The sequence below is a fragment of the Schistosoma haematobium genome, chromosome 6 (genome assembly GCF_000699445.3).
Source record: "Schistosoma haematobium chromosome 6, whole genome shotgun sequence".
Lineage (NCBI taxonomy): Eukaryota > Metazoa > Platyhelminthes > Trematoda > Strigeidida > Schistosomatidae > Schistosoma > Schistosoma haematobium.
The window spans coordinates 23,816,086-23,843,746 of NC_067201.1; the positions used below are offsets into that span (position 1 = coordinate 23,816,086).

The following is a 27,661-nucleotide window of genomic DNA, read 5'->3' on the forward strand; positions in this document are numbered from 1 at the left end:
CATGTCTTAAATACCTCATCAATTAATTTACCATGTACGACTAGTATCCTGCATCTAATCTTAGACTTGTTAACTCGATGATCCCAAAATAGACAACCAATCGCTCAAATATACCTGAGATCGAATAGTAGTAACTTACAAATATCTTTACTATTTAAGGGGCATGTTTTACACTCATAAAGAGAATGAAGAGAAGTGCTAAATAGTATACTTATCCTTTAGTTGACAATAATACATCTCAATGATGCTACAAATAATTTAAGCTAGAAAAAGCCAACTGAAATCAGGCTGAGATTTCTTTTGAGCATCAACTCATCATTCCTTATGGAATTTTTAAGGTAAACGAAGTGATTCACACTGTCAATTACTTCAGGGATTGGAACAGGTGAGCTCTAAATTTAGATAGAGAGAAACGAATTCAAACATGCTACCTTAGAATTCAACCATTCAAGATGTGAATTATTATGGTGCACATCTCAATATTATGCATACACTTTAAAAATTCTAAATGTCAACCATAAAACATCCTTTATTTCCTGAAAATAATACATTTTCCAATACTTTGGGATTCATTTTATGAAATTATGTAGATGTAGTTTGCAGAATTTACTGATTCTAACCTTAGTCAATCGGTCAGCTACAACGTATGACCAGGCACATATATGCATAGGTCCAAGTTGCCATACCTCATTAACACAACAAGATGAACACCGGATTCATAGAAGTAGATACTTCAATCGTAGTTATGTGTAAAAGAAAGATTGTGTATAAGGATATAGTACAGGAAGAAAGAATTAGTTTGTATAAAGAAAGATATAAAGCAATTTTAATCTCATCATTTAAAGAAAGACAAATAGTGTATACATCTGGTCTATTGTGATCGATTCTGAGCCATACATCACCCACATTCTCTAACCATTGATTACGATAGTCACATGAACCCCAACCAAGTAGTCTGCATCTACCAACATGGCTCACACTAGAAGTCAGTGACTCAAAGCACTGATACCACGTTTTGGTTTGGTCACTCCTGACCTTCTTCCAACCTTCTCCAACACTATTCAGTATTACGCGTCGTGGTTCTCGGTGTTCAAGCATACGTAACACGTGGCCTAAACATCTTAGTCGATAAAGATTCACAACCTCATCAACTGATTAACCATCATTCTCTAATACCCTGTGTCTAACCTCACTGTCACTTGCCCAGTAATCCGAGTAGTGCTCAGTGGAATTCAACTTTATCGGGTGTAGAGAAGGTACCCACCGAAGATGGTCGCGCAATATCATGATCTGACTGAAGTTACACTCGTATATCATCCAAACCCGTCTCAGTAGTCTAGAGGTTAAGGAATTGTGCACAACAAAGAAGGTCCTAGATTCAATAATCTATGGAATGATATTCGATTTACACTGCTGTGAAGTCACATAATTTGGTTAAACAAATCTCCAGTGCTTTCAGTTTTTCAATTGTTGTCTAACTTAGATCAGTTCACGATTTCAATAAAACATAATCATCTTCAAGACTCCTTACTAATAATATGAGTCAGCATTCACATATCGAGTACCTTACGTTACTTTCTTGTAAAACTAAATACTAATAATTAGTGAACGTGTTGATTTATTTTATTCCACTATCTAATTTGTGACCAGTGTAGTCCAATCTATGTCGGATATGAGATAGTTATTCGCATCTGACAATGGATGTAGGATTGCGCAAGATCATGGATCAATTGAAGTTAGAGATTAATAACTTTAGATGCGAGATTAATCGTCTAGAGTTTAAGCGTTCGAGTGCACCACCTTAGGCCCTAAGTTCTAGTCTCACCTATAAGATCGTGGATGCTCACTGCTGAATAGTTTCATACTGAGATGAAACATTCATACAGTGTTTCCAGGTTTTCAATACTGGTCTACTTTAGATTCACAAATCCCCATAGTGATAATTCCGAAATGTCCCTTAGATTGTAAATACAACAGGAGACAAAATATTCACTGAAAAATTTGACATACTAACTGATCAAATCGTATCATGCATATACATATACACACACACACACATACCTACCCTCTTCTTCATCATCATATATCATACATATAACATAGGGGTCGAAATCTATTCATGTACAAACACAACCACACATATATAGATCTATATACATATATATTTACAAATATGCAAATATTCTTATCTAAACAAACCATAGTGATAAACTGGAAATAATAATGAGAAATAGACACATACTACTAATATTACTAACATGACTACTATTGGCATTATTTACATAAATGATTAAACGATTTTGATTGGTCAATTAAATTTATCATGATTAACCAATAGGATTAAAGGAACAATAAATGAATTAATCATAATAATGATCATGTTCATATTGAATTATTTGATCTGGATCAAAACTCATTCATAGATCTCATTATGAATAGATCGATACCATTGAAACAAATGAAAGAAACTGAATTATTTGATATAACAAATCAATTAAAATTATGGGCAATTAATATGTATCATTTAACAGCAACAAAAGATCAAAAGAAATATGATCCAATTGAATTAATATTACGTATTCTATGGGATGATATACATGTGAATAATGAGAAACCAGAATATTATGATAATAATCGAATAAAATTACCTAAATCCAATATATTATTCTCTACAACATTTAAAAATAATACAGACTCGGAACAAGAATATAATTTTCATACAGAACGTTGTACTCGATCAATCATTGAAATTGAAATACAAAAAGGTGTGATAATAACAAAAGAATTATCATTGAAATTAGCGGTAAGTGATACTGTTTATACTCATATTTAAAGAAAAAGAAGCAATTCGCTACCTTCCTTCCTTCCTTCTCTCCTTTCTTCCTTCTTTCTCTCCTTCCTTCCTTCCTTCCTTCCTTCTCTCCTTTCTTCCTTCTTTCTCTCCTTCCTTCCTTCCTTCCTTCCTTACTTACTTACTTACTTACTTACTTACTTACTTACTTACTTACTTACTTACTTACTTACTTACTTACTTACTTACTTACTTACTTACTTCACTTCACTCACTCACTCACTCACTCACCTCACTCACTCACTCACTCACTCACTCACTCACTCACTCACTCACTCACTCACTCACTCACTCACTCACACTTCACTCACTCACTCACTCACTCACTCACTCACTCACTCACTCACCTCACTCACCACTCACTCACTCACTCACTCACTCACTCACTCACTCACTCACTCACTCACTCACTCACTCACTCACTCACCACTCACTACTCACTCACTCACCACTCACCACCCACTCACCTCACTCACTCACTCACCCACTCACTCACCACTCACTCACTCACTCACTCACTCACTCACTCACTCACTCCACTCACTCACTCACTCACTCACTCACTCACTCACTCACTCACCTCACTCACTCACTCACTCACCTCACTCACTCACTCACTCCACTCACTCACTCACTCACTCACTCACTCACTAACTCACTTACTTCACTTACTCACTTACTTACTTACTTACTTACTTACTTACTTACTTACTTACTTACTTACTTACTTACTTACTTACTTACTTACTTACTTACTTACTTACTTACTTAGGACTGTTAACCCTCGTGTAGAAGTATAGACCAACCATCCGTATTCTTTATCCAACTATGTCTTGAGCAATCCTTTCCAGTTCTCTTCATGTCTGATTTCAATACTTGACGTAGTGTGTTTTTTGATCTTCCCTTTCAGGATTTCAAGTTAGCATTTGTCTTATGATACAGTTTGATAATTTGCTAAATGTATGTCCTATTGACCTCCAGTGTCTTTTTCTAATTTGTTCTTCAGATGGAAACTGATTTGTTCTCTCCTACAATAGTCTGTTGATGATGGTATTCGGTCAACGGACTTTGAGTATCATGTGTAGACAGTTGTTGTGACTTTGATATTAGTTGATAGACTGTTGTTTTGATTGTAGGAATTCTGTCCTTCCTTTACTAATCCTTGCTTTCATGTCTGTATCAGATCCAGAATATTATGCTTACTTAGGCCTGTTAACCCTTGTGGTGGAGTATGAGTCGCTCACTAGTATTCTTTATCCAACTTTGTCTTACACAATCCTTTCCTGTTGTTTCTAGTTGGTATTTATCCTTGTGATGTCTGGTTCCTGTTCTTGACGCAATGTGCTCTTTGATCTTTCTATTCAAGATTCCAAGTTAGCACTTGTCTCGTGATGCACTTTGATGATTTGTTTAACATATGTCCTATCCACCTCCAGTGTTTTTTCCTAATTTTTTCTTCAGATGGAAACTGGTTTTTCCTCAGCTACAGTAGGTTGTTGCTGATGTTATCTTGTGTAGGCAATTGTTTATAAATACTTGTATTGTTTTGATGATGATTGTAGTAGTTTTTCAAATCTCAGTTCCGTGCATTACGACTATTTTAACTTTCGTATTGAAGATTCTCACTTTGATATTGATTGACAGACAGTTGTTTTATGTTTCATATGTTCTTTGCTTCGAGTCAAGAAAAATAGAAGTACCTGTAAACCATCATCAAGATGGTACAAGTATTTAAAAAATAGTTGTCTACACAAGGTACTCAACATCCAATGGCCGGATACCATCAGCAACAGCTTACTGTGGGACAGAACAAACTAGCTTCTAGTTGACGAGGAAATTATAAATGAACGTTGGAAGTGAATGAGACATACATTTCGGAAATCATGAAACTGCATCATAAGATAGGTGCTAACTTGGAATCGTGAAGGGAAGTGGAAAGGAGGAAGGCGGAAGAACATAATACGTCGGGAAATAGAAGTAGATATGAAAAGGATGAATAAGAATTTGAAGGAGTTGTAAAGGATTGCCTAGGACAGTGTTGGATGGAGAACGTTATTGAGCGGCCTATGCTCCTCTTCACGAGGAGTTACAGGCGTAAGTAGGTTACCATTATAAGGAAAGATTTGTCAGTTTTCTTTTAGGATACATAAATTGGGCTTTAAAGTATTTGGTAGCCATGCCTTCCATGAATTTGAGAAGAATGAAATTCAACTATTGATTGATAATCTTGAAACAATTCAGTCTATCAATCTGTTGTTTAACAACAATATAGCTAAAAGCCAATATTTCCTAATGAACTGAAACATTTTTGGGATATGTTCTTCAAAACGAACGTAGCCCATATTTACTGTTCTAGCGATTCATTTGCTTCGAAAGGTATATAATAATTTATATACACAGTTGACGGTAACATGAAAGGGTTACCGATTAGTCTTTGACTAGAGTAAAGAACAAAATGTTTCGTATAAGATAATCAGTTTTTAATCATCTGTTTACTGTAACTTCAACAATGTCATCTAAGTTGAATGAAAATAGGTTTCTTGTCTGTTGTATATTCTCTAGGCGTTTTGTTTTCAGTTTTCCATATATATTTGAACAAATAAATATTGGTACGAAGTGGCACCAAATACATATGCACCAAACAAGTCACTTGATTTGTGTATGGGCTGTGATACTGCCCGGGTGCCCAAACTAAAAACAGGTGGTTTTCTTAATGGGCCACACTCGGAGCCTTTGACCTAAAGGTCTGATCCACAAGGCAGTGGAACAACGTCAGGAGATATAGTCCCATGGTAGGCGGTGACCAAAGATTGGCTCATACGCTGTTTGTTCCTTCAGGATCGTGGAGCCCATGTGCACCATTGGTTTGTAATGAGGGTATTCCAACTCCCCTAGGTGGATCCTCTATATTCACCAACGCGGTTAAGGCGTCGAACATTCGCTTTTCGTCCTCTCAACTTCACAAACAACACCCTTGGTGCGAGAAGGCAGTGAGTAGGATTTCTCTGGTAGCGGTTGTATACACATGGCCATGTGAGATCGTTTGGAGAGAAAGAGCTGCCACTCCTGACTCTCGATCGTACTACGACATTTGTGGGCCATGTAGTTCGATCATTCTATAAAATAAAACGATCTTCAATATAGTTCCCATTATACACCATTTCATCAATCCCATCTTTATGTTTAATCTTTTCAAGTTGAACCATGAATATGTCTTCTAGGATAAGATCTATTGAACTTGTTTTTACTACTTCACCCCTTAATATTAAAGAGAATTAAGTGTATAGAATAATAAACTGAAAACAACTCGAAAGAATACTTCAAGTATATAAGATTAATTAGATCCTATATGTTACTCTCAGGGAAGAAAATTTATTCCTTTTCTAAGTATTTTATCTTTCAAACATTGTCAGGAACTAGAGAAGAGTTTAAAACTAGGAATCATTATTCAATCCGTTTTCTTATTATTGTTTTCTAGTCAATATGTTTGGTGTACAAAAGTTACACATACACGCATATCTACACGGATTGTTTATCAGAGACTCGATTATTTTGTAATTTAAAAGCTTATTGTTATAACTGGCTTGTGGTAGCCAAGCATTCATAGCGACATCGCTTTTTGATCCTTCGATACCGGCTCTTCCTTGAATTGTTTCTTTGCATATTCAGTGAAACAGGGCATGAAAGTGTATTTTGATTCAAAGCACATTTCGGAGTGTGTGGTCTATCGCTGCATACTTCAGTATCTTGGTCATGTCAAATGAGTAGTGGTGTAAATTGCGGTGTTTACATCTTGATATAATGTGCGACTCGTTCTCAAGATCATTTCAGACGAGGAAACTTCGACTGTTATAACGCTTAGTAACCCATTTTTACGAAAATGGGAGTGTATCATATCGTAATATTAATGTATGATTGATGAATGCATACAATAAAACAATGTTTTGGGTATCAGAAGGCTTTACATTGAACATTCAGATAAAAAAAGTCAAGTGGATTACATGTACGAAACATCATTGGTATACAGTCATCAATTTATCACTGAGTTGAGTACAAATATGTACAGATTTTCATTAGTAAATTGTAACCACAAATCATTTTGTTTGTAATATGTGATTATCTGCTTCCGAATGCCTTGGAATGGTCGAGGGTAGGGAGAGTCAGATCTCCATCTTGAAATGTTCTCACATGTTCACATGCATACAGCCACTGACAGGGAAGTCCTATTCAATGCTTTCCCGCACTGAAGGTGTTGTTTACGAAATTGAGAGGAGGAAAAGTGAATGTTGATGGATACGAAGGGTTCATCTAGAAGAAGTCGGAAAAACTTCATTCCAAACCAATAGTGCACATGAGCCTCAGTATCCTGAAGGAACAAATAGCGTATGAACTATTTGTTGGTCACCGACTGCAATGGGACTGCATCTACTGACGTTTATCCACTGCATCGTGGATCAGACATTTAGGTTGAAAGCTCTGAGTTCATTTTTTCTCTATTCATATCAAATAGGATCCATTAAATTTTACATTCCAAAAGTGTTCATCCAAGTTGTTTTTGATTTCCAGTAATGATTGGTTGTTTTGCTGAGTTAAACTTGTAGATAGTTTGACAGGTATTAGATAAGCTCTATATTCTCCTATCCTTATTATTATTATTATCATTGATTGTTGATTGCTTTTTGGATTGCGTCGGGTTTTGGTGTGGAAATATATTCACGTTCTAGTCAGGTTAATCACGTGTTCTTGATCATCTGAGTTGTGTTGAAGTCCTGTAGAATAAACACTGAAAAGGAATCTAATGTAGGTATTCATCTAAGGCAAATAAACATCCCATTTGTGTAAACATGGAAAACCGATCGTTATAACACAGATCTGATTATTGATTTCATCTAAAAATCATGATAAACTACTTCTGTTTTAGCTCCATCAACACAGAATTGTAATATAAATTCATTGAGTCAGTCAGTCAGTCGGCTACAACGTGGGACTGGGCACATATATGCATCGGTCCAAGTTGCCATACCTCATTACCACAACAAGATGGACACCAGATTCATAAAAGTAGTTAATTCAGGGGTGGTAATATATGAAAGAAAGATTGCAATAATGATATAGTACAGGAAGGGAGAATTAGTTCGTAGAAAGAAAGATATAAAGCGATTTTAATCTCTTAGTTTAAAGGAAGACAGAAGGTGTATTCACCAACGCCATTGTGATCGATTCTGAGCCATGTCACCAAGAGTCTCTAACCATTGGTTACGATCGTCACGCGGACCGCAACCCCAAGAGTATCAATAATGTGTTTTCATGAGTAGAATCTATGGAAACAGTTTGCATACCTTATGTAAATGAGTAGCCTTAGTTAAGTTTCCTAAGCTACTTAAGCATCATACTTCTATCATGTTCAAATATGGCTTATATTCAAAAGTGTTTTAATGTAAAGTGTAATATTTCCCCTACAGTAATTTATAATCATCTTCATGATGACCATGTTGATACATAATTCCAAATGATCTTGTTAACTGGAATTTGTTCATTTCTAGTCTATACTATATGGAATATTCATGAATTCTGAAATCTGTAAAACCATTTGTTTAGGATTGTAATTGATCAGTTTCTATCTTATTGGAATATATACATCCGGTGTATATCGCCTCGATATTGCCCTATGTCACAAGCTTTATAAATATACATGAATAGTGGTTGGCCGTGGAATCCAGTTTGACACATGTTTCATTCTATTTAGGACTCCTCAGCTGGATATACCTGCATCTCAGAGTTCATGTTCACTCTGGGACTCGAACCCAGTACCGTTCGTTTCAAACGCCATCGCGTTATCCACTGAGTCTTGATAGCCACTTGCTTGTGTAATGAGGTGAAGTTTAATTCACTTAGTATTGTTTACTTGTATCTTTCCATTGTTATTTAAGATTGTAATTGATCAGTCTCTCTCTTATTGACATATTTGCATCCTATGTAAACTGTCTCGATATTATCTTAAATCACACAATCTCAGAGTAAACATCAACTCTGTGATTCAGGTACATCCAGCTGATGAGTCCTAAATAAGACGAAACACTTAACAAACTCCATTCCATTACTAATCACTATACATCATTTCTTATAATCATTCTTTATCCATTTTCTCAATTGATACCTTTGATATACATATATATCAAGTATTCATTTCATTATATAAATTCTATTTCATTGAAAGGTAGGTAAATCTAATCTTAACCCAATCATTATCATAGTCAATATCAATTAATCTCTTACATGGTTATAATGATACCCTATTTTCTAACATAGAAATCTATCTATTCAATTATCAATCCACTTTTCATTCTTTATTCATAAATACAAATTAGTTTTCCCTTTTTCTGATCATACAAACCAATCAGAAAATGTTTCCGTTGGATTTGTTTGTATGTAATGATTAAGAAAATATGGTGGGTATTTTATTCATGTAACTTAATTGGATACTTTTACAGATTTTTAATAGTTAAGATCATGAATTCATTGAAATTAGATCATAATGGAAAAATCTAGAAGCATTGGATAATCGTTTTGTCTGAGTGGTGGACTCCTCACTAGTGTGGATTCACGAGTTTACCTCACGAGATTCGAATCTAAGACCTATTGGTCTTACGCGCGTATGCTTAACCTATAGATCATTGAGTTGGCATTCAGTGATGTTAATGTATAACTTTGATTAATCCATGAAGTTGAGAGACACATCCAGCATTGTGTTCAGTGAGTTACTATCTCACAACTGATCTAGTTGAACTCCATTGGTCACTGCTTCTCACTAGAACTCTAGGAAATACTTCTTGAAGCCAATCATCAGTGAGCATATGTTGATTAAAATAAGAAGGAGTTTTTTGTGGATATTATAGTAATTTTAATGGTTGAGATCATGAATCAATGTAAGCTAGACTGCCATAAGACCCATAATGGGACGAAACAGCTGTCCAACGCTTCCAAGTTTTCGTCAGCAGTAGTTGAGCTTCAATCGACTCATGTTCTCAACTATTAAAAGTTACTATAATATTCACAAAAACCCCTTCTGATAATAATTTCTTAGATGTCTAACAATGTATTGATTAATTTCTTTATACAGAAGGTTTCTTTTATAGAAACATTACAGTCGATGAATAGTTTACTACTTAATTGGACTTTGGCTAAATGACAGTTGAAAATCAAAATGTATTTTCAAATTGAAATCTTTCTGTTTCTCATTGGTTGTTTTAACTAAAATCAAAGTTTAATTAACAAAGATGGATAGTGGCTAGTAGTGAAATCCAGTTTGATACGTGTTTCATCCTATTTCGGACTCCTCATCTGGATGTACCTGTATCTCAGAGTTGATGTTCATTCTGGGACTCGAACTCAGCACCGTTCACTTCAAAAATCACCCCAGTATCCATGTACCTATTGAGTCTTGATAGTCTCTGGGTTTTTTTGAGTCATTTTAAAGCAGAATGTTGTTTTTTAGAAGCTTGACATTGATGAAATGGAGTTGATTACGTCATTATGAAATAAGATTAAGATTGTTTTGTCTATTAGTGTATACTTTAAAAAGAACAACTTAGATCAATGATTTATGGAACAAATGTAAAGAAGGGAAAAAAGGTTTGCTCAGCGTTTTTTCCTTTACGTGCTTATGTTTTTACATAATCACGAATCGATGTTAGTTTGATCATCATTAGAAACCTGGAGGTACTGAACGGATATTTTCTACTAGTTTGAAACTATTCAGTAGCGCTTATTCACGACCTAATCTTGTTGAATATGTTAGATAGTTATCCAAACGGTAATGTTTAAGCAGTTTATCGAATTGGTTAAAGTTAGACATTACCACCGTTTGAACGCGAGCTCAGTGGTCCTGAGTTCGATTCCCAGATATGGTGTCGTAGATCTTTATTTCTGTTGAGTTCCATATGAAAGAGAAAGAGACCTTCACTGTTTCTATGTTTTCAATGGTAATCAAACATCAGTTCACTTTTTAAATCCTACAAAAAAATACTGTGATCTCCACAAAGTCATAACTTACATCGTTCTAACATGTTGGAATTATTATGATTGACGCTGATTGAATGATGAATGAAGTATAAATGATGAACTGATGAATTTAAATTCAAACGTATAGTACTTATTAAGTGTATTAAAGTTATTGATTGACATTCTTTGTATGATTGGTGTATGAGTGTTGGTTACTTACTTACTTACTTACTTACTTCTGCCAATTACTCCCAATGGAGCAAAGGCCGCCGACCAGCATTCTCCAACTCACTCTGTCCTGGGCCTTCTTTTCTAGTTCCATCCAACTCTTGTTCATTCTTCTCATGTCTATCTGCATTTCTCGGCGTAATGTGTTCTTTGGTCTTCCTCTTTTCCTTTGGCCTTGAGGATTCCATATGAGGGCTTGCCCTGTGACACAGTTAGGTGCTTTCCTCAATGTGTGTCCTATGCACTTCCATTGCTTCTTCCTGATTTCTTTCTCCGCTGGGATCTGGTTTGTTCTCATGAGTGTTGCTAACAAGGTATTATTCATAATGAAGCGATAAATTTTCAGTCTTACCTAGATTTCACTGACTATCCAATCGCTAAGATAAACAGTATTTACGTTAGTTGACTGTTTAAATGGAAATAATGTTGTTCGTAGTTTCTACGATCGAAATTATCTGAAAAATCTTATTCCATAAGCTTGAGAAATATGTCAAGTATGCCAAATGAATTGAAACAAAGATTGAACGACTATGAACTTTTATTAACTTTAAATGAATAGTTTGAGAGTATAGCAATACACATTTGTTATTGATATAGTTCAGGAGTCTCAATCGGTGTGAATTCAGCATTAATGCATACTCACTTACTTACTTACGGCTGTTACTCCAAATAGAGCATAGGCTACCGACCACAATTCTCCAAATCATTCTGTCTTGGGCCTTCCTTTTTAGTTCTATCCAATTTTTGTTCAATCTTCTCATTTCTGTCTCCATTTCTCGAAGTAATGTGTTCTTTGATCTTCCTATTCTCCTTTGGCCTTCAAGATTACAAGCGAGGGCTTGCATTGTGAGGCAGTTGGGTGTTTTCCTCAATATGTGTCCTGTCCACTTCCAGGACTTCTTCCTGATTTCTTCCTCTGTTGGAATCTCGTTTGTTCTCTCCCACAGTGGGTTGTTGCTGATAATGTCTGGCCAACGTATCTGAAGTATTTTGCGTAGACAGCTGCTAATAAACACCTGTATCTTCTGGATGATAGCTTTCGTTGTTGTCCAAGTTTCTGCCTATACAGTAGAACTGTATTGACATTTGTATTGAAAATCCTGACTTTGGTGTTGGTTGACAGACAGTTGTTTTGAGTTCCAGATGTTCTTCAGTTGTAAATGTGCTGCTCTTGCTTTGCCAATCCGCGCCTTCACATCTGCATCAGATCCACTGTGTACATCAATGATACTGCCCATATATGTAGAGGTTTTTATATCTTCCAAATCTTCTCTGTCAAGTGTGATTGGATTGGTGCATGCTGTGTTGTGTTGGAGAATCTTGCTTTTCCTTTTGTTTAAATTGAGACCTAGTTCTGCTGAGGCTGATGCTACACTAGTCGTCTTCTCCTGCATTTATTATTGCGTGTGTGATAGAAGAGCCAGATCAACTGCAAGGTGTAGATCATCCAGTTGCATCCTAGTTGTCCACTGTATCCCATGCTTCCCCTCAGATGTTGACAGCTTCATAATCCAGTCAGTCACTAGGTGACCAGCATTCTTCAACCCACTCTATCCTGAGCTTTCTTTTCTAGTTCTATCCAAATGTTGTTCATTCTTCTCATGTCTCTATCTCTCGCTCTCTCTCTACATTTCTCAGCGTATTCAGTTCTTTAAACTTCCTGGTTTCCTATTTCTCCTTTAGCCTTGAGGATTCCAAATGAAGGCTTGCCTTGTGACATTCACTGGTTCATATACATACATAATATGGATTATATTGTTTGTCTTACATAATGACTTTAATCGTTTGAAAATCCAAATTTAGAAAAAAACAAAATTTTACTAATCAATAAAGATTGATTTTATGCAAATGAGAACAGTTGACGTAACTATAGTAACGGACAGAAGACTTAATCTCTTTGTGCTTATCCGTTGTCATAGTGAACTACAGAGGTATTATAAATGGATATGGATATGGATGGATAGATAGATAAATAAATAAATAAATAATGAGATGTATTTTATGACAGAAGGTTAATTAAAACAATTTAATGTCTACCCTTTTCGAAGTATCGATTGAGTATAATATTTATGCAATGATTTATCTTATCAGAATGGCGGTTTTATGAAGATTGTAATCATTTATAATAGTTGAATTCATGAGTCGGTTAAAGCTAGAGTGCCATAGACAACCTAGAAGCACTGGATGACTGCCTCGTCCTAGTGTGAAACTCCACGACTGCGCATATGGGACTCAAACCTCGGAGCTTCGGTCACCTGAGAGCATGATATGGCCGTTTCGTCTTGTTGTGGGACTCCTCAGCAGTGAGAATCCACGACTCCACATGTGGGACTCAAACCCAGGACCTTCGGTCACCTGAGAGTATTCTATGGCGGTTTCGTCATAGTATGGGATTTCTCAACAGTGTACTCTCAAGACCCCACACACAGGATACGAACCCAGGACTTTCAGTGTTAATGTCTAACTTCAACTCATCCACGATATTACACGATCGTCAATCATTGTCTTTATTGATTAACTGCCTCTATAACACACAAGACTACTCACTAGAACTTCAGGAAATACCTTATGAAGTCAGTCACTAGTAAGTACATACAAGAACGAAATGACCACTTCCATGTTTTTTTTTCTATGATGATCTGTTTAACTTTAATCAATTCATAAAACGTATTCATTTATTCAATTGTAAATAAATTAGACTTTGAAATGATGAGTTTTTTTTTCTGAGTAAACAAATGAACAAAATACATTTTATCAAATACATCAATTCTATTTTGTTTTAATAATTAAAATGAATCATTCTATTGTCAAATCAAAATACATGAGTATTATGATAATAAACGATAAAATTATCATTCTGTGAACGACCTTTGAACGACACTAACGTGACCTTGAGAATGTCTACTCATCTATTAGATAGATATGTGCCACATAAATCATTCAAATTGTGTAAGAGCTGGAATACTGCCTGAGTGCCTTAACCGAAGCAGGTGGTTTCCTTAAGAGGCTACACTCGAAGCTTTAGACCTAAAGGTCCGATCTATAAGGAAGTGGAGCAACGTCAAGAGATGAAATTCCATGGTAGCCGGTGGCCAGTGATTGGTTCATGCGCCATTTGTTCCCTCAAGATCTTGGAACCCTTGTGCACCATTGATTTGGAACTAGGGTTCTTCAAATCTCCTAGGTAGATGCTCCGTATCCACCGATCCGGCTAATACGTCGAACATTCTCTTTTCGTCTTTTCAATCTCGTGAACAACATCCCTCCCCATGAGAAGGTAGTGATTAGGGCTTCCCTGTCAGTAGTTGTATGCACGTGTCCATGTGAGAGCATTTGGAGATGGAGAGCTGACTCTTCCCACTCTCGGCTGTACCAGGGCCGAGATAAATCAATTAATGGAGCCTAATTATAAGTATTATTGAGAGAAGATGAACCCATTTCACCTTAATCCTTGTCTTTTATTGAAACAAATTCATTAGAAGAGCTCTAAGATTGATTGAATTATAGATCAGCGCTTAAAATCTGAATGAAAAAAATCGCTCAAGATTTACTGACTTATTTTTAAGACTCAACTTTTCTTCAGAATTAGAGCACTCAAGTATTCTGGTAAGTGACATAAATTAAACTATTACACTAGTTGAGATCATGAGTCAATTGAAGCTAGACCACCATGGAAAACCTGGAAGCATTGGACGGCATTTTTGTCCTAATACGGGACTCCTCAGCAACGCGCATCTACGATCCCGTCCCCCGCGAGATTCGAACTCAGGACCTATCAGTCTCGCATTTGAAAGCTTAACCTCTAGACCACTGATCTGGCATCCAATAGTAATAATGTCTAACTTCAAGATATCCACAAAATTAAGTAACACATCCAACATCGGCCTGGGTTCGAACCTCGCAGGGGGGCGCGATTGTGTAAGAACACTGCTGAGGAGTCCCATATTAGGACGAAACGGCCCTACAGTGCTTCCAGGTTTTCCATGATGGTCTAGCTTCAATTGATTCATAATTTAAACTAGTGAAATTTCTAGAATCTCCACAAAACCCCTTCTGATAACCAAAAGAGCTTAAACGACAAAACTCAAACTTAGTTTCTGAATGTTATGTTCTCATAAAAGTCAATATGAGCACCGATTGTGTGAGTATCATTTATTACATAACAGATATCCTATTCTATTTCTATTATTATATATGCATTATATAGCATTAGTTGTATTGACAAAATCTATGTGAAATACTTCATTTGAATAAACTTTATACCTGGATCAGATTTATTGACATTCTGTTTCTAATTTGATCATTTTAGTTACCTAATTCAATTATGGAAGCAAATGCTGGATTTAAACATGAAATTTCAATTGGATCATCAACAAGACAATCAACTGAAGAAGAACTTGCATGGGGTGTAGATACACGTATTACAGTACCACCAAGACATTCTGCTTTCGCTGAAGTAAGTTAGCTTGTTTATATATATACATGTATACATGTTGAATTATTTCTTACCGACTAAATCAATATTACTACCATGGTGAATGCTACTTATATTTACAGATATAAGTAGTATGTAACACCGATCAAAAGAAGGTTGAGAAGATTAAACTGAATAAAACAGAAAGGGAAACATAAAGGAATTGAGAATCGGAGGGTTGTAAAGGACAAACTGATGGGAGGATGTACAAATGGAGTAGTCGGTGTATAGTTTTTGTAGTTTAAGAAGATACTCTGTAATTTTATATTAACCAATAAATTGGTTCCCCCCATGTAAGTTTCAGTTCACTACACTTCTACTGTTACCATCAAACTTTTTTGTTGGTTAACACAAGTCAGTGTTCCACGTACAACAAAAGTACCTTAAAGATTACTGTTTCGCCTTACTGAAGAGTATTAACAAGGATGAAAACTAGGTCTAGCTGAGTTTTCTTCTGAAAACTTCCTATAGACAATTTAAAATTGTCCAATGTTCCTTAAGGTTTTATTAACATAAAATGTTTAGATTCACTAACATGGCTTTTAGGGGTAATAGATCAGGAATTCTGTTTGGCTTATGAGTTTTGTGCTAGTTGACACTCATCAACGTGGTTTTACAGACCCCTATAAAGTGGTAACTGATTTAAAAGTTGAGATCATGAGTCAATGGAAACTAGACCACCATAGAAAACTTGAAAGCATTGAACGGCCGTTTCGTGGATTAATTGAAGTTATACATTAACACTATCGGATGACGGCTAGCTCAGTGCGAGACCGATAGGTCCTGGGTTCGAATCCTGTGAGGTAGGATCGTAGATGCACACCGCTGAGGAGTCCCACAATAGAACGAAACGGTCATCCAGTGCTTCCAGATTTTCAATGGTGTTCTAGCATCAATCAGTTCATGATCTCAATCAAAAACTTAACAATCTCCATAACCCCATGCTCACTAGTGACTAGCTTCATGAGGTGATTCTCCGAGTTCTAGTGAGAAGCCGAGTCCAGCGGAGGTAATCTGAGTCAGGTAGATACAGATATCTACCTCAGACAATGTAAGATGACCACGTAATTTCTTGGATTGGTTGAAGCTTGACATTAACACCACTGGATGCCGACCAACTCAGTGTTCTAGAGGTTAAGCTTTTGTGCGTAAAATCGGAGGTCCTGGGTCCTAATTTCGAGTGCGGGATCGTAATTGCACATTGCTGAAGATTCCTATAATGGGACAACACGTCCATTCAAAGCTTCTAGGTTCTTATTAGTAGTCTAACACTGATCGATTTATGATCTCGATCAAAAACTTGAAAAAATTTCCACACAATTCTATACTGATAAACATTTCTGATTGTTTATGACTAATTCCATGCACTTTGAGATTCACTGTTTTTTTCATAATGACTGACAATAATCTTAAATGATAAATCTGTACAAAACAAAAATCTAAGTGCAAACTACCTCCGTATTTGGATTGTATAAGGTTTAGTACAATTTTGTTTATTTTATTGTATCTTCATAGAGATAAGGTCAGTACAATCAAAAATGTTTATCGAAAAATCGATATTCGGATAGATTTCTTTTGTTTATGCATGTGAGAATCAATACTAATCATCGTTTATTTGTGACCTACATTCAATATCATAGAGAAATAATGGTCTTACTATTAATCTAATACTAATCCATATATGCTCACTAATGATTGGCTTCAAAGTGTATATCCTGGAGTTCTAGCGAGAAGCAGTGACCATTGGAGTTTAACCGGGTCAGTTGTAAGATAGTCGCTCAATTTTGTGGATTAGTTGAAGTTAGACATTAAAACCATTGGATGCCAACTCAGTGATCTATAGGTAAAGCGTTCGCGTGCGAAACCCATAGGTCCTGAATTCGAATCTCGCGCGCTGCTGAAGAGTCCCACGATAAAACGAAACAGCTGTTTAATGCTTCCAGGTTTTCCATGGTTGTCTGGTTTCAATTGACTCATGATCGTAACTATTGTAATTTGAATATTTTTACAGTTTATCAGTAATAATTTATTGTTTTGAATTCAGTAGTTATTATTTGGAATACTTACTTACACATGTTACCCTTCCTGGAGGACTATAGGATGTCCATCAGCATTGTTTGCCTAACTCTATCCTGGGCAGTCTTTCCCAGTTCTTTCCAGTTGTTATTCATCCTTTTCATGTATGCTTCCAATTATCGACCCAATGTGTTCTTTGGTTTACCCCTTCTTCTTTTCCCTTCAGGTTCTAAGTTAGATTTTACTTCATGATTCAGTCTGGTAATTTCCGTAATCGATATCCTCTTATCTTCCGGCGTCTTGATTTCCTCTTTAGATAGAGACTGGTTTGTTCTCTTCTATGGTAGGTTGTTGCTGATGGTGTCCGATCAACGGACATTGAGTATCTTGTGTAGACAATTGTTTATAAATACTTGTACTGTTTTGATGATGGTTGTAACAGTTCTTCAAGTTTCAGATGCGTACAGTAGAACTATCTTAATGTTCATAGTAAAGGTTCTCACTTTGGCGTTGGTTAACAGTTATTTTGAGTTCTACATGTTCTTCAACTGTGGAAATGTCGACCTTGTTTTCCCGATCCTTAGCATTACATCCGCATCAGATCCTCATTGTTCAACGATGATATTACCGAGGTACGTGAGCGACTTCACCTCTTCCAAAGTTTTTCCATCAAATGTGATTTGGTTGGTGTTCTCCGTGTTGTATTGGAGGATGCCACCCTTCCCCTTGTGTATGTTGAGGGCTACTTCTACAGAGGCTGCTGCTACCCTGTTTGTTGTCACCTGTATTTGTTGATGTGAATGGGATAGAAGAGTTAGGTGATCTGCGAAGTCCAAATCGTCTAGTTGCATCCAAGCTGCCCATTTTATTCCATGCTTCCCCTTAGATACTGAGGTGTTCATAATCTAGTCAACCACCAGAAGGAAGAGAAAGGGAGAGAGTAAGCAACGTTGTCTGAAACCGGTCCTCACTTGGAAGTGTGTGTCAGCTGTTCTCCATGCACATCTTTGCAGTGTGGTCCGTCATATGAATTCCGTATGATGTTGTCGATCTTCTCGGATACACCATAGTGTCGAACAAGGTCCTATAAGGTCGTTCTATCCACATTATAAAACACTTTTTCATAGTCAAAGAAGTTGGAGTATGATGACGAGTTCCATTCAATTAACTGCTCAACAATGATCTATACTGTCGCGATTTGGTCGATACAGAATCAATCCTCACGGTATCCAGTTTATGTATCTCGAAGTTGATCGTCTACTGAATCTTTCATCCAGCTCAGCAACACTCTGTCGAAAATCTTTCCTGGTACCGATAGTAGTGTGATGCTTTTGTAGTTGAGTTCTCACATTTACTCAGATTTTCTTTCTTTAGTATCTTGATGAGGTATCCTTCTTTCCAGTATGTCGGCCCTTGTTATTTGGAATACAGATGACAATATTTATTCATTTGATTTGTGATTTCACACAGTTAATGAATTTCTAATGTGAATGATACAATTTATTCATTTCTTTAAGTCCTTCGGCGAGACTATAATTTATCACGTATTAGTTAACAGGTCTCGGCTTTTGGCACGAAAATCATTCATCCATTTGGCTAAATAGAGTCTTGGCATTATAGCTGATATCAGTTCGTGATGAAAACCCTTAATGTAATTCATAACTTTGACCATCAACTGTTAATCACAGTTCGAAGTGCTCACACTGGTTTATAACTCTCATTTAGTCCTGGTTATTAGGTGAACACTCTCTAGGTCAGTCTAGCGTCACTCAAAGGTTGTCCATAAATTATTGTCTCATCCAAATTTACTTTCAGAGTTTTTGAGTGACCTTGATCTTCCAAAACTTTCCGTAAACATCATTATCAGAAACTTGATACATGATCCTTCATATTTCAAGATGTTTCTGAAAAGGTTTTACTCACTGCTAAGTTGGATAAAACATTCCTTAGAGTCTAATGAGCTCCTAATGAGTTTGATAAGGGATAGATTTGAACTTCTCAAATAATAATAATTAACCTTCACATTAGTGAGATGAAATATGGTAGTTAACATTTCTAACTTCAATCAATTCACGATTTTACTAAGATTAAAATCTATCAATCCTCACTAACTCCTGTTTCAGCAAACCGTCGTGTAATTAACTGGTGACTAACATAGAGAGGTAAGTTGGATCTATTATAACTTGTGGCCCTGTACTCTATTAATCTATATGACATAATGATACCGCCAATTAGAGTACAGTGATTTATCGACCTGATCAATGACGAGCAGCCTCAAATCATTATCAGTCCTTCTTCTCACCCACTCCTGCCTGCTTGTTAAGTCCAGAACACCAATCTCAGCCTCTGCAATATGAATCATTTATTTCAAACATATTGGGTTTATATATAAACTAAACAGACCACATCGTATCGTAAACCGGAAAATACACATTTGTAAAAGATCTAGCCGAAAGTAGCTTTGAATGTAGGAGATAGTAATTGATAGATTGTGCCTAACTCAAGAACGGTCAATCGTATCATAATAGTTTACAGGTCAAAATACAACTTATATATATATATATATATATATCGTATAGGTCCATAAATGCAAACTGATAGTTACCATTCACTATTCTCGACGAAATATAAAAGAATCCGCTGTCGAAACTGAAATAAATATCAGCTATACTTGTTCATTATCAAGAGTTATCTGAAGTTAAAAATGTCGACCACCGGATGTTAACTCAATCACTTGAAGATGAAGCACTTTCAATGAAACTTCATTACACTAGATTCTATTCCTTTTAGGATTATGAGTGGTTGCTCTCAGCTGTAGAGTCCCATTGATTTCAATGTTTTATCATCCAATCTTCATTATTTCTAATGAATATGGGTCATGTTCTTCATCTATTATGAAATTAATCATCTCCAGTTATTAAGTACTTACATATGTAAACGTAAATAACACACTGCTTATACTTTTACTACATCTACCATTATGGGATCTGAATCGACAATTGTATCTCTGTGTTAATATGTTGCTAAGTACAAATAATCATTAACTTGTTCATTGAGTATGATATTTATATCAATAATGGTTAAGGATAGATATCACTTTCATTTTTTAATAGTTGAATTTATGAGTCGATCAATGTTAGAAACCTGGAAGCACTGGATAGCAGTTTCTCTATGGCATGGGATTCCTCAGCAGTGCGCATCCATGACCCCTTATGTGGGACTCAAACCCAGGACTTTCAGTCACGCGGGCGAACGTTTAACCTCTAGACCACTTAACCGGCTTCTGATGGTGTTAATATCTAACTTCAATCAATCCATGAAATTACACGAACGTCCACCATTGTCTTCAGTGAGTAACTGCCTTACAATAGCCACAGGTAAACTCCACTGATTTTTGTGGCCCTGACTCCAGTGATATCGTATGATTGATTGTTTTAGTGAAATATACATATCATCAATTTTCGACTATATTCGTCTACTTAACTTGCATTGGTGAATTACTCAATCAAATAAGTCAATTAAAAGAATACATTTCAAATACATGGATTTCATATAATCATTGATTCAGATAAACGATCAGGGTAACAAAGCGAAGAGAAGAGAGCGAAACGAAATGAAGCGCAATGGAGAAGACCTATGAGCCAATTTGTTTTAATCGAACGTTAATCGATATTAATAGCCGAACAAAAATAAGTTACAAGCATATGATGAGTAAGATAAGATATGTAAACACACATATGTTTACATAAAAACAGTTAAAGTTGATAAGTCAATAATTAATAAAGTCAAAATGTAACTTGAGAAGAATAGATAAATTGGTTTGTCCAGAAGGTAGAATAAACTATAGTAGGTTCGACATAAGACAAACCTCTACTACATGGTTATGGTTACGGTTATTCACTAGAAGTCTACGATGCACATCTTGAAGCCGATCAATAGTGAGCACATGATGATTATTATCAGAATGAAGGTTTTTTTGGAAATTTTAGTAATTTATTAATTGGATTCATGAGTTGACCTAAGCTAAACTAACATGAGCCCCCAAATGCTCTGATATCGCCGGGAGTTGGAAGAGTTCGCTCTCCCTTCCGAAATGCTCTCACGTGGTCACGCGTATATAGCTTCTGCAAAGAGAGTCCTACTCACTGCCTCCTCTAGATGAGGGTGTCCTGCATGAAATTGAGAGTACGAGAAGCAAATATCCGGCAGGAGCTTAAACAGGGTTGGTGGACACGGGGAGTCCACCTAGAAGAGTTGGAAAACCCTCATTTCAAACCAATGGTGCACATGGGTTCCAGTATCCTGAAGGAACAAATGGGGTATGAACCAATCGTTGGTCATCAGTTACCATGGGATTGTATCTATTTACGTTGCTCAACTGCCTTGTGGATCAGACCTTCTGGTCAAAGGCTTTGAGTGTGGCCCTCTAAGGAAACCACCTGTTTCGGTTTGGGCACTCGGACAGTATCACAGCCCTCACACAAATCAGATGAGATTTCTGTGGTGCATATATATCTGGTGCCTTCTTGTACCAATATCTTTATGTTCAAATAAATAATAATAATACTTGACTACCATGAAACACCTGTTGGCATCGAACGACATTTTCGTCCTAGTATGGGACTACAATTTCTACAAACTCTTATTTTTATTGAAAACTGAGTAGCTCTAGATCACTATTTTGTTTTTATTTGAAGTTCTACCATATTTAGGGCCCATTGTTTAGTTTTTATTTTGGAATTGATTAATGTAATCAATGAGTACATGTACCTTATCTAACTCGTTAGACTCAACAAATCATCACTCATCATTGACTTTTCCTTGTTGATTATTCCTAACTTACTTACTTGCGCCTGTTACTCCAAATGGAATATAGGCCACCGACCAGCATTCTCCAACTCACTCTGTCCTAGGCCTTCTTTTCTAGTTCTATCCAGTTGTTGCTCATTCTTGTCATGTCTGTATCCATTTCTCGAAGTGATGTGTTCTTTAATCTTCTTCTCCTTTGGCCTTGAGGATTCCATATTAGTGCTCGTCTTGTGACGTAGTTAGGTGCTTTCCTCAATGTGTATCCTATCCACTTCCAATGGTTCTTCCGGATTTCTCCGCCTGGAGCCCCTCTGGGGCTACTGCCGGTTCGAAACCCGGATAAAGGAGGGGGGTTTGGCGCGGGGTTAACGACTCCACCCCGTAGGAAACTAACTCGCTAAACAAAACGCTAACCAGAAAAAATAATTGTGTTTTCTTTATGGAGATTAATCACAATACTCGCGACAAAGTTGAGAGCATCAATGAATTTTTTTAGTGTTTATTTAATGGATGAAAGCTGGATAAAAGAGTGTATTTTTAATAAGGATTTCATTCCAAATAGGTGAATTTATCATCAACTGCCTACTATGAACGTGTTCGATGAAGTACATCTGGACATGAAGGATCTAAAACATAAATCTAGTAAGCATTAGTGCTTCAAATGATACAAACAAATTCAAATGATCACAATGGGGGTTTTGTTGAGATTTTAGTAACTTATCATTTGAATTCATAAGTTAATTGAAGCTAAACCATCATAGAAAACCTGGAAGCACTGGACAACTGTTTCGTCTCAGTATAAAACTCCTCCACAGTACTCATCTATGACCCCGACCGCAGGATTCGAACTCAGGACCTATTAAAAAACAATTTTCAACTATGACATGAATAAAAAGGTTAATTGAAGGTGTTTAGTACGATTAACTATGCAAACATTAAAAACACTGTGTGTATGATATTAACCTCCGACAACCACTATCTAAACCTTGAAGTCGTATTCGTGTACAAAACAGTTCATCAGAGTTTGTCATTTAGTGTCCAATTTAATTAATTTTTTTCTTCATATCAGAAGGGTTCTTGTGGGTATTATAGTAATTTCCTGTAGTTCAAATGAAAAGCCATGACCACTGAAGTTCAACCGGGTTTGTTATGAGATAGTAACTCACTGAAGACAGTAGTGGATGTGTTGCTGAATTTCATGGATTAGTTGAAGTCATATATTAACACTATTGGATGCCAGCTCAGTAGTTTAGAGGTTAAGCGTTCGCGCGCGAAACTGACAGGTGCTCGGTTTGAATCTCTAGAGGCGGTATTATGGATACACACTGCCGAGGAGTTTCACAATAAGACAAAACAATCGTCCAATGCTTCTAGGTTTTCCATAATGATCTAACTTCAATTGATTCATGATTTCAACCAATAAATCCTGGGTTCGAATCTCTCAATGTGGCATTTTGGATACACACTGTCGAGGAGTCCCACAATAGAACATAAACAATCGTCCAATGCTTCTAGGTTTTCCATGATGATCCAACTTCAATTAAGTCATGTTATGTCCTTGGACCGTCTACCCACTTTGGTGCTGAGGATACTTATCTAATCCAGATGAAGAACTTGGCGCGATAGGCTAATCGACCTAACCTTGAGGCTAGTACGAGTGAATTCGAAGTGAGTTAGAAAGAAGAAAACTATTCTATCGACTGGTTGGCTGTCAAGCACACGAATGAGAGAAGACAAGATAACTGGAACACTTCTCGATCTATTCCCGATATCCTGATTTCTTCTGATTCCAGATTAGTGTAAAAAGGTACATGAATAAATAAGTGAATAACCGGACCACAACGTACAATAACTAGGAACAATACAGTTGTGTCCAAAGCCGGGAATTAGCGTAGGAAATAGGGTGCAAAATATTATGTTTAAATTGCAATAGCTTCGAAACAAAAAAGGGTATGGCAATGAATCATGTATCGAACGAAAGCTTATGTTCTGTAGAATAGATTAAGGACAAAAATAAATGTTAGCGTTTTACAAGCTTTGTATAAAATGTAATAACTTCCCGAAGAAAAGCTTTCGTAGTTTGTCAGGGCTTCTTGTTTCCCTGTTCACATCAACTCATTATCTCAACCAATAGGTCCTGGGTTCAAATCTCTCAATGTGGCATTATTGATACACACTGTCGAGAAGTTCCACAATAGGACAAAACAATCGTCCAGTGCTTCTTTTTTCTGGTTAGCGTTTTTTTTAGCGAGTTAGTTTTCTACGGGATGGGGTCGTTTACCCCATGCCCAACCCTCCTCCTTTATCCGGGCTTAAGACCGGCAGTAGCCCCCGGAGGGACTCCAGGCGGAGTTCCAATGCTTCTAGGTTTTCCATGATGATCTAAATTCAATTAACTCATGATCTCAACCAATAGGTCCTGAGTTCGAATCTCTCGATGCAGCATTTTGGATACACATTGCTGCGGAGTCCCACAATAGAATATAAACAATCGTCCAATGCTTCTAACTTTTCCATGATGATTCAACACCAACTAACTGATGATCTCAATAATTGAAATTAGTTTTTGTTGTTTTTGTTTATTTTAGGTAAAAATTGAAGAAGAAGAAATGAATTGTTGTTTTCGTTTAAAAACATCAATGTATGGACGAATACGAATATTATTCTTAGATCCTATACATGATAATACATTAATTAAATATCTTGAAGGTGATTTAGGTACAATTATACAAGAATCATTAAAATCTGATCGTTTTAAACAAAATAATCATGAACAAAATTCTTATTTATGGACTGAATCAATGGTAAATTCAAATCAACGTATATTTTATATAGAAACAATAGGAAAATGTAAATTTCGTTTTGGTGTACATCAATTTGTTGAAGTTAATCAAAAAGTACATTTAGAAAATAATAATAATAATAATAATAATAATAACTGATAGTTGCTATGGCAACTATCAGTTTAAACATTATATTATAGGATACTATCATTTTGATCAAAGAAAAACAAAAATTGAATTCAAGTGCATTTCAAATGATCCTTTTAACAATCTATTTGATCCCATATGTATAAAGATCATTGATATTTTTATTAATTTGTTCATTTTCCTTTACAATTTAATATAGTTTGTTTATTTATTTATTTAAACACATAAACATTGGTACAAGGGGAAACCAATAATATATGCGTCACATAAATCTTATTTGATTTGTGTGCGGGCTGGGATACTGCCCGGGTGCCCAAACCGAAGCAGGTGGTTTTCTTAGGGGCCACACCCCAAGCCTTTGACCTTAAGGTTTGATCCACAAGGCAGTTGAGCATCGTGAGGAGATGCATTCCTATGGTAGCCGGTGACCAACGATTGGTTCGTGTGCCATTTGTACCCTCAGGATGCTGGAGCTCATGTGCACCATTGGTTTGAGATCGAGTTAAAGCGTGGGACATTCGCTTTTCGTCCTCTCAATTTCGTAAACAGCACACCCGCCACGAGATGGCAATGAGTAGGACTTCTCTGGCAGAGGCTGTATACGCGTGGCCGTGTGAGAGTATTTCGAGAGGGAGGGCGGGCCCACCCTACTCTCAGCCATACCCGGGTATTTGAGGGCTAATTTTTTCCTAAAACAGAAAGAAGTGTCACGCCAGTTGATAGTCAATTGATAGTCAATGGAACTTATACCTGTATATCATTCATAATGTTCAGCTTAAGTTATAAATCTAATATATATATCATTGTTAAGATTTGTAGCTGTTTTACTAATAATCCAACTTGAGTAGGAAGAAGTATATCAATGTAGTTGTAGAGATTATTAAGTTTTTGATTGAGATTATGAAATGATTCATGTTAGATCATCATTGAAAACCTGGAGGTACTGGATGGTTGTTTCGTTCCACAGCATTGCGCATCTACGATTCCGCTCCGAGAGATTCGGACCTAGGACCTATCGGTCTTGCATGCGAACAGTGAACTTCTAGATCACTGGACTGACTGGAATCCAATGGTATTAACGTGCTCACCAGTGATTAGCTTCGTGAGGGAATTCTTGGAATTCTAGTGAGAAGCTGTGACCAGTGGAGCTAATCCATGTCAGGTAGACATGGGTTTCGACCTTCGCAACCTCATTGATCTGTTTATTCAAGTTGAATCGTTAGTAAATAGATGCGAATCTTTACTGGTCACAGCTTCTCACTACAACTCAGAGAATTCCCTCATGAAGTCAGTCACTGGTGAGCACATGACAATTATCAGTATGGGGTTGTGGAGATCATTAAGTTTTTGATTGAGATCATGAACTGATTGATCTTAGACCACCATTGAAAATCTGTAAGCACTGGATGACCGTTTCATTCTATTGTGGAACTCCTCAGCATTGCGCATCTACGATTTTACCTCACGGGATTCGAGTACAGATCCTACGGTCTGGAACGCGAACGGTTAAACTCTAGACCACTGAGCTGGCCGGCACCTAGTGGTGTTAATGTCTGACTTCAACCAATCCGCAAAACTGCGCGATCATCTTCCATTGTACTGAGGTAGATACCTGTCTCTACTCGACATGGATTAGCTCCACTGGCCACGGCTTCTCATTAGAACTCCGAGAATTCCCTCACGAAGGTAATCAGTATGGGGAAACAATTGAGCTTAAAGTTATTTTTACACAAAAGTCATCAAAACCACAAAATCACATGCTAACAAAGATTTCCAAACTAAAACCTTGCATATCAGAGATGTTATCAGTTCAAGAAGAAACATTGATTGAACATTTCAAAGTGTTTGATGGAGAGATAATAAACTTATTGAAATAATTCCATCAACACTAAGAATTAGACAAATATGAAACTTCATTGAACCATCAACCGGTCTAAGTTAAAGCACTTTTGAAGACGTGGAAGCACTGAACCTCTAGAAATGTTTTAGTATGGAACCAATCAAGAGTGTGGATCTATGATCTCTTACATAGAAATTCAACCCTGGAAATACGGTCTCGTGCATGGACGCTTAATTTCTAGATCACCAAGTCAGCATCCAAACAGTGAGAAAGTCTAGCTTCAAGCAACTCATTATATTTTACAAGCCTTACAAGATTGCCTACTTGGGATAATTGTCTTATACCAGACAAAGCTAAGTCTTGGATTCACACTGTTGAATACTTTCAGACAAGGATGAAACGGTCATCCAGTGCTTCCAGGTTCTCCATGATGACCTAGCCTCAATTGATTCGTGATCTTAACTAGTGAAAAGAAAATAAGTTTGAGTAGGCCACCATGTCAATAGATTCTT

At 36.6% G+C, this 27,661-nt stretch overlaps 1 protein-coding gene across 1 annotated transcript; it reads left to right on the plus strand.

The window, feature by feature from the left end:
* The first annotated feature begins 2,345 nt into the window (after positions 1-2,345).
* MS3_00008848 (uncharacterized protein) lies at positions 2,346-27,661 on the plus strand. Its single transcript, XM_051217187.1, has 3 exons — positions 2,346-2,803; positions 15,390-15,536; positions 24,968-27,661. The coding sequence occupies exons 1-3, from the start codon at positions 2,432-2,434 to the stop codon at positions 25,319-25,321; spliced, it is 873 nt and encodes a 290-aa protein (XP_051065839.1). The 5' UTR covers positions 2,346-2,431; the 3' UTR covers positions 25,322-27,661.